This window comes from Lasioglossum baleicum, chromosome 1 (assembly GCF_051020765.1).
Source record: "Lasioglossum baleicum chromosome 1, iyLasBale1, whole genome shotgun sequence".
NCBI lineage: Eukaryota > Metazoa > Arthropoda > Insecta > Hymenoptera > Halictidae > Lasioglossum > Lasioglossum baleicum.
In genome coordinates this window covers 3,966,399-3,975,334 of record NC_134929.1, presented here as the reverse complement: position 1 = coordinate 3,975,334, position 8,936 = coordinate 3,966,399, and the positions used below count along the sequence as shown (strand labels likewise).

The following is an 8,936-nucleotide window of genomic DNA, read 5'->3' as shown; positions in this document are numbered from 1 at the left end:
TGAATTCTTTCACCCAGGTCTCTGATGCTTTAAATTCAAAATCACGGAACTGGCTTGCAGCAGATAAAGCCCACTGCTGCAGGTTACGTGTTGTAACTTGCTGACAATTTTTCCGAGCTTCCTGGAAACGGTCATTTGTCCAGGAATCGATGGTAGCATATTTGTCAAATACAGTTCCACCACTTTTGATTAGTTCTTCCCACTTTGCCAAAAATTCCATCCGTTTCAAGCGGGAGCAGCCTTTCTTATGTAGGGTCTTCAGTGTCCAAGTTGGATGGCTTTTTGAAATGTTTACCACTTTAACTTTATATTTTAGTGGAATGTATTCACTTCTACTCTTCTTTTCCTCTGGTTGGTAACCTTCAGATGAACTGGATCCAACTTCTTCATACGAGCGTTCCTCGACAGGTTCATCATTCATAAAAAGTTCATCGCAAACGATGAAATTCCTCTCGTTCAACATTTCCATTGTCCGGTGATAAATTTCTTCTCCCATGAGAATGGCCTCCTCATTAATCACTGTTAATTCACGCACACTTTCTTCAAGACACGCCGATGTTTGTGCTGTCGAAGGGCCTTGCACGTCTTCAAATTCCACGTCCGACATTATCGAAAAAAACGGAAATCTCGAAACCAAAATAGCGGAAAAAGAACGTCCTGGGAGGTAACGTATTTGTTCGCCAATCGTTGTAAAAAAACTGAGGCCCTCGACGCATTCGGAGGGCTATTTATGTGATTCTTGAAAAAGGCCAAATTTTCCAGGGGTGGAAGAGGTATGAAGGTTTGCCAGAAAAAACAGCTCATCGCGAAAATGTCCAACGAAAAGTTTCTTGGTCGTGCAAGGCCGGCTATCAGGCAGAGATGGGCAAAAATTTATCTAAAATTTTCAAATAAAAGATAAACGTAAGTTATCTTTTATTTGTTCTGATTTTCCTGAAATACATATTCGACACAGTTTATCTGTAAGATACTCTCCAGAAATTTCATTCGTCATCTGTTTTTTATCGAATCTCGAATTAACTGCGTATACGTATTCAACGCCTCTAGCGGCGAGAAGTTATTCGAGAGGCATTATTCGTAAGATGACAGCTGAGAATTTTCAGTTTATCTTTCACCGTTATTTGAGAGTCGAAGACAGAGAGCGCCACCATTTATCTTACGGTGTATTCGTCAGATTTTGGCTATGCAAATTTATCTATGAAATTTCAGTGGAACGATTTTCATCTTAACCTCAAGATTTATTCGAAGCTCGATGTAGCAAGATGATTTATTCGATTGTTTTATTCGTGACGAGTAAAGGTGAACGCATACTAGAGGGTCGCGGGAAGGCCGCGGATAGTCTCGGGAAGGCCAAAGCCGCCGATGGACGTCCACGCGGGAAGAAGTCTCTAGCGGGCCGACGCACAGTGGTTCCAAACGCCCAAAAGCTGGCCAAAACCCCAAAAATGAATTATGAGCTAGGACGTTTTTACCCATTGGGATGGGTACTCTAATAGTGACTCCGTAGTGGGGTAAACGGGAAAATGCTTGCATTTTGTTACCTGAGTTGCAGTCGTAGTCGAAACTTTGCTTTCGTTAGACAGGCATTTTTCACGCGCGTGAGCGTACGTACGAAATATAAGTGCAAAGTGTATAAGTTATATTGGAAGCTACTGATTTTTATACTACATAATGGATACAGTTTGTGGAGGTAAGTTCAATCGTTTTTAGTGCTGAATTGTTAATGTTAACCGGTTAACAATTACACGGAAGGGAACGTAAATTTTGACCCATACATTTTAAAGATGTAGTGATAAGTTAAAACCTCCACACACCTCCAGCAAATAACTTACATAGGGTCTTAGATTATACTATTACCTTGCAAAATCTAAAATCTTAATTGCCAATTCGCGCCATTTCTCACGTACCACCATTTTATATAACTCGGTGTAAGCATTTTATTAGCTTTCACCAAAATATCTCGGAAAGTATGAATGATACTAAAAAATGTTTCAAATAAAAATTTTACGGTTTGAAGGAACACATTTGACGATGGTATGCGTTTGACTTATTAGTGACCTTGAAACGTCCTGCGAAGGTCACGGGTCAATTTTTTAAAAAAAGGGTTATTTTTTTTATATATTCTTATAGCTGACATTCAGACAATTTCAAAACAATATAATAACATTATTTTGCGTTAATTTGTTACCGAGATATAAACGTTTTAATAAGAGAGCTAGAGAGGAAGCGACCTTTAAGGGACAGACAGGTCTAAGTAAATTAATTTATAGAAGTAATTAATTAACGTTTTAATTAATTCTTAGACAAAATGTTTCAAATATTGATTTCTATTATTTACTTTCAGGGTCTCGTGATAGCGAAATCCGTTTGACGAGAAAACAGATTTTTCAAATAATTAAGTGTTATTTGAATAGTGATATTACTATAATATCTGAACACCTTCAGAATCAGATATGCGAACAGCACGGGAAATTAATTGATGTAAATCATGAAACAAAGACCGCATTAGGGATTTTAATTTCTAAAATTAAGACAAAATGGCGAAGTGTAAAGAGAACGGAAGATTTCTTTTTTAGAAAGTTTGCTACGTGGCTTAATGTATCTGTTGCATTCCGTATACCTGCAGACAGCGACAATCATGCGAACATCATTGGCCGTCCTTCTTTAGAATTTGAAACCTCCAGCGAAAGATCAAAGCGAAGAAAGACAGCAGATATTCGGGCAAATTTTTCAGATGATGCATTATCGTATGCAACTCAAATGAGTTTCCGAGCATCTTCTTGTGCTTTGTGGTCGCAATACGTACGATACACCTCGGAATGCCAATTTTTGAACAGAAGAAACAATTTTTTAACGTATGCGTTCGCCATATTGGATCCGCCATTTTGTTTTTCGAATTTTGAGTCCAGATTTGTACTCAGCGGACCCGAAAACCATAGTGTTGAGAAAGAGTAGGAATGTTGGACGAGACGTATAAGAAATGGATCACTGGCACTTTAGTTGTAGTTGCAAAGACAACAGTCAGAATATCCTTTATTAAAACACTTATCGAACTAACCCAACACCACTTAAACTAATTGAACTAAAGAAAGTTAATGAACCGAAGCAAGGTTTTTAAGTAAGCCAGAACATAGGCAAAGACCAGAGAAGCGCAATGATCTTTTTGTAAAGAGCAACGTTCGTGTCGAGCAAGCAACTCTCACGTTTTGAAGTTAACTGACTTCTCGGGAGATCAGCGGTTTCCTCGAAATCAGATCGGTGAGGGGAGAGAGGTGAAGAGGAACCGATATTGTCGCGAGTTGTTATTTGGATTGGGTTAACCCCGTCACCTCTCTCGTCTCTGGCCTAGGAGAGCTCACGTGCCGCCGTTTCGCTCGCGTGATCCACAACATTCCGCCCGCCTTTGTTGATTGAAGTTACGAATCAACAAACTTTCAAAAAGTAAAATTTGCTTAAAGATCGGCGGTCTCAGTAATGGCTGGAAGGAGGCAAATTTTCGCAATAGGCCGAGTAAGTACAGACGTGGCAGTGCGCACGGTTACGACTCGGACGAGTCCATCGGCACCGGCATGAACTTGCTCGACTCTCCCCAACGGCCATCGTGTAGGTGGAGTAGCTTCATTTAGAATGAGGCACAAGTCCCCAGGCTTTAAGTTAGGCTGCTCCTTCGTCCATTTCGTCCTTTGCTGCAAGGTCTGCAAATACTCGAAGGACCAGCGCTCCCAAAAGTGATCTCGTTGTTGCTGAATCATTTGCCAACGTTTTAACCTCGAGGATCGAACATCCGTCAGCGATGGTTCCGGAATAGCCGTTAGGGGAGAGCCTATTAGAAAGTGGGCTGGGGTCAAGGCGGTGAGATCGCTAGGCTCATCAGTTAAAGGAGTGATTGGTCGAGAGTTTAAGCAAGCTTCTATTTGAGTTAATAGAGTCGACATCTCCTCAAAAGTGAGGAGAGTCTCACCTATTACGCGACGAAGATGGTACTTCACCGACTTGACCGCTGCCTCCCAGATTCCTCCGAAATGCGGAGCAGCAGGAGGGTTGAATATCCAGTTAGTCCCGGATTCAGCTAACGCTTGTCGAGTTTTTTTCATCTCGTCATTGGCTGCGTTGAGCATTTGACGCAACTCTTTATCAGCACCGACAAAGGTTGTGCCGCAATCGCTACGAATAGAGGCGCAGACTCCCCGACGCGACACAAAGCGACGATAAGCAGCGATGAAAGCGTCGGAAGAATAATCGGAGACTAACTCGAGATGTACCGAACGGGTTGCGAGGCATACAAAAACTGCAACGTAGGACTTACATGTCCGGGCGCCACGTCCAGGAGAGAATTTAGTAGTAAAAGGTCCAGCATAATCTACGCCCGTATGGTAGAAAGGGCGAGTAGGTGTCACGCGCGAGGCGGGTAGATCGCTCATTTTTTGATCGGCAGTTTTCGCGCGCCATCTCCAGCATTTTAAACATCCGTGTATTTGTTGTCGAACCGCTCGACGACCGCGCGGGATCCAATACGACCGACGTAAATTGTACAGGGTGATTTGAGTACCGCCATGTAACAATCTCTCGTGGAAATAATTGATTATAAGCGAGGTAACATGGCTTTTTTCAGGAATTATGATCGGATGTTTTTCATCATAATCCAGTAGAGAATGTTTCAGTCGACCGCCGACACGCAAAATACCCCGCTCATCCAGAAATGGACTGAGTCGAGCGAGAGGTCCCCGGAGAGAGGACTGCGAAGTTTCTAAACAAGCAATCTCAGTACAAAAAAAACGGCGCTGCTCGCACCGAACGATAGTAAGTCTCGCGTTGTCAAGTTCTTCGGTACGAAGACAAATATCCTTTAAGGCGGAGGTCCTTCGCGCGCATTTGATGAAACGCAGACACCAAGCAACGGAACGCAAGAGGCGCGTGAAGGACGAGTATCGATTGAGCAAATCCGTCGGTTCGGTGGGAGTCGCGACAGCTAAAGTGGTATTAAGTACCGTTTTTTCTGGGCGTCTTTCCTCCTCCGTGTCCAAAACTGTCGGATAGTATTCCTTGAACTCAAGGGTAGTGGTGGAGAGGAGGGAAGGTCCATGCCACCAGAGAGTGTTATTGACCAGGGAGTCACCGTTTAAACCCCGAGAAGCGGGGTCAGCGGGGTTTTCTTTAGAGCGAATGTGATGCCAAACATCGGGAGGAAAGAGGTTTTGGATTTCCGAAACTCTATTAGCTACAAACGTTTTCCATCTGGAAGGTCGACCTTGAAGCCAGCTAAGTACAATGGTAGAGTCCGACCAAAGGTATATTTTAGCGTCGTGCAACTGTAAAACATTTAAGACGCGTTTAACTAGTCGCGAGAGAAGTACTGCGGCACACAATTCCAGCCGCGGAAGAGATACCTGTTGGAGGGGGGCTACCTTCGTTTTTGCCGTGACTAATCTCACGAGCGGCCTAGCTTCGGTTGCCATTGTGCGAAAGTAAACAACACCGGCATAAGCTTTCTCCGAGGCATCCGCAAATCCGTGTATCTCGAGCACGTGTTTATGACTGATACCCATCCAGCGAGGCATCCTGACAGTCGAAATCTCGGCGAGACTATGTGAATAGGAAGCCCAGTATTTGGTCTGCGCGAGGGGGAGGGGATCATCCCAATCGAGTTTTAGAAGCCAAAGAGTTTGCAGGAATACTTTTGCCGTAACAATAACTGGAGCCAGGAAACCTAGCGGATCGTAGACCGAGGCCATCTCCTTCAACACCTGTCGTTTAGTGATAGTGACCTGGGGGTCGCGAGGTTTTAAGTTGAAGAGGAAGAAGTCCCCAGCTGACTGCCACCGTAATCCCAGCAATGTGAAGACCTTTTCAAAGGCGTGTTCGCTTGAGGAAGCAACGTGCTCAGGTGACAGATGGTCTAGCAACCTTGGGTCATTGGCAGTCCACTTCCTCAAAGTGAAACCGCCCGCCTTGAGGGCGCCAATTAATTGTTTTTGAGTTTCTAGAGTTTCCTCAATAGTAGATGCTCCGAAGAGCACATCGTCCATATAAACATTCGAACGTAGACAAGTGGCGGCCAGCGGAAAACGACTTTCTTCGTCGAGACTTAGCTGTCGTATAGTGCGCATGGCGAGATAGGGAGCGCAAGCTAAACCATAAGTGACCGTACGAAGCCGATACTCGTTTATTTCCTCGTTCGGATCGCGTCGCCACAAGATGCGTTGAGCGTCCCGATCGTCGTCAGCAAGCCAGATTTGTCGATACATTTTTTCCATATCGGCGGCAAATACTATTGGATGGCAACGCCAGCGTAGCAAAAGGTCCGGAATTTCCGGCAACAGATTCGGTCCAGAATGTAGAATGTCGTTTAGGGAGATTCCCGTTGTAGTTTTACTAGAACCATTAAATACGACGCGGAGTTTCGTAGTAGAACTTGACTCTCGAAATACTCCGTGATGCGGCAGATAGTATTTGATAGAATTTTCTCGAATTCCAGTAGCAAGTTCCATGTGATTGAGTTCGAGATACTCGTCTAAGAAAGCGCGGTACCTTTCAGCAAAGTCAGTAGAGGTAGTAAAACGTCTCTCAAGTTTCGTCAGTAAATTAGTAGCTGTTCGTCGAGAATCGCCTAGAAACGACAGATCTCTCTTGAGCGGAAGTCGTACAATGTATCGGCCTGTTTGGTCTCGAGTGTGAGTACGAACGAAAGTTTGCTCGCACTCGTCTTCATCCGCGGTCAGCTCAGTAGAGCAGGGAGGAGGATCTACTTCATCCATTGACCAAAATCGTTGTAGAAGAGGGCTGATATCATCGTCGACCGAGCAATGTAGGACGAGACGACGGGTGTTAGAAGGAGAATTTTCGGGAAGTGACGGCGGACCAGTAACAATCCAACCTAAAGTAGTAGCTTGAGCGACGGGACAACCCGCAGCACCCTGACGTAGACCTTCGCGAATGATCAGAGCGTAAATATCGGCTCCAAGTAAGAGCTCGATGGGTTGTCGAGAAGTGAATTCTGGGTCAGCCAAATCTAGATTGCCTAGATGAGGCCACGTGCTCGGACCGGCAATTGTAGGAGGCTCGTGAGAAGATATTCGAGCAAGGATGACAGCGTCTACTGAATATGAAACCGTGGGATCTAGGCGAGATGACACGGTCAAATTCACCCTTCCTCGAGGACGACTTCGCATGGTATCTACTCCCGTCAGTGGTATATTGAACTGTTTGCGAGGAATTTTAAAGCGTTGCACGATGCTTTCCTTAATCAAGGACACTTCGGCACAAGGATCGATTAAAGCGCGGACAAAAACTCTTTCGCCCGGACGAACCTCTATTCCAACAATAGCAGTAGCCAAAATTAGAGTTTGTTTAAGTCGAGTACAATTAACCACCTTTGAGCCAGGATTGGACGCGGAGGACGTTTTGGACGAAGAATCGCGATTTCCTCCTGAAGGAGGATTTTCGATGGGAACATGTAATACAGTATGGTGCTTTCCGACGCAAGTTTGACAACGTTTGTTGGAATGACAATCGCGTACCTGGTGATTTGACAGACAATTAAAACATAGTTTTTTTTCTGTTACCACTTTTCTCCTCTCCGGGGGGGTCAGGCTCTTAAACCTAGGACAGAAGAGAATAAAATGATCCTTTTCGCAAAGACGGCACTTCGAAGTTCCGGATGTTCCAGTGACGGCGTGCACCTTAGGTCGAAGCGATGTCCCGCGAGTAGCAGCAGTTGTCGTAGGTGTCCGTCTCTCAGCAAGTGAAGTGGGGAGCCTGGTATCAGCAGATGCAGACGGAGCAGCCAAGTGCGATGAAGCAGCGGTAGTAAGAAGGTTGCAAGCAGGCAAGGAGCTTTTTGTCAAAGATCGCAGCCGGCCAGCAAGAAAGTCAGAGAGTTGGGAAAAGGTCGGCAGCTCCTCTTTTCCCTCCAACGTTGTTTCCCAATGAAGTCTAGTCTCTCCATCCAGACGTTGTACCGTAATGTAGTTTAGCCAATCGCTCCAATGTTCGACTGGACGTTTGAGCGCAGCTAGAGCCTCAACGGCGTTTTGAGTCCCATGGAGTAGTTCTTTGAGCTCCGCAGCAGATTCGGTTTTCATGGTAGGAAGCGCCATGAGAACACTGAGTTGGGCGTCGACCAGTACTGGAATATTCTCATACTCTTTCTCGAGTAACTTCCAGGCACGTGGAAAATCATCGTCCGTGACAGGAATATTGTTTAAGCGATCGGCAGGATCCCCCGTAACATTCGTTTTCAAATAGTGCAGGCGTTCAACATTGGTTAGAGTAGTGTTGTTAATAACCATAGATCGGAAAAGATCTCGGAAGCTGATCCACTTCGTGTAGTCACCATTGAAGGGTACGAGGGCAATTTTTGGCAAGGATAGCTTTTTTGCTTGTGGCGGAGCCGAAATGGTGACCTGTTGAACCGTCGTTGGTCCAAGAAGTCTCTTCAACTCAGCCTTAACAGTAACGTAGGCTTCTTCAACCTCGTCGTAGATGTTGTTCGTAACATAGAGGGATTGGAGCAGATCATCGTTTTCTTGAGCGTGAAGCTTGTCGTCGTTGGACACAAACTCCAACCAGTATGATTCCAGCAAGTCCAATCTAGTTTCTACGGTCTCCCGGGTAATATTAGCAATTCCCTTTTTTTTGAAATTATCGATGATACGAGATATTCTCGTTCCCAACATTGCCTGCTTTTTAAGTAGAGCATCCATGTTTTTCGAACAAGTGAAAACCGTTGGAGGTCGATGCTGTTGTCTCTCGAGGTCGATTAGGACGTACCGACCCAGCGACCGTTAATTCAAATATCACGAACCGTTCCACTAACCGTTTCACTAGTTCTTCGCTAATATCCGGCTCGAAGGACCATTAATTTATGTTGAGAAAGAGTAGGAATGTTGGACGAGACGTATAAGAAATGGATCACTGGCACTTTAGTTGTAGTTGCA

General features: G+C 44.9%; 1 protein-coding gene across 1 annotated transcript; it reads right to left on the bottom strand.

Annotated features, from left to right (window-relative positions):
* Positions 1-3,452: 3,452 nt before the first annotated feature.
* Positions 3,453-8,702, bottom strand: LOC143210858 (uncharacterized). Its single transcript, XM_076428093.1, has one exon. The coding sequence runs from the start codon at positions 8,700-8,702 to the stop codon at positions 3,453-3,455; it is 5,250 nt and encodes a 1,749-aa protein (XP_076284208.1).
* Positions 8,703-8,936: the final 234 nt, after the last annotated feature.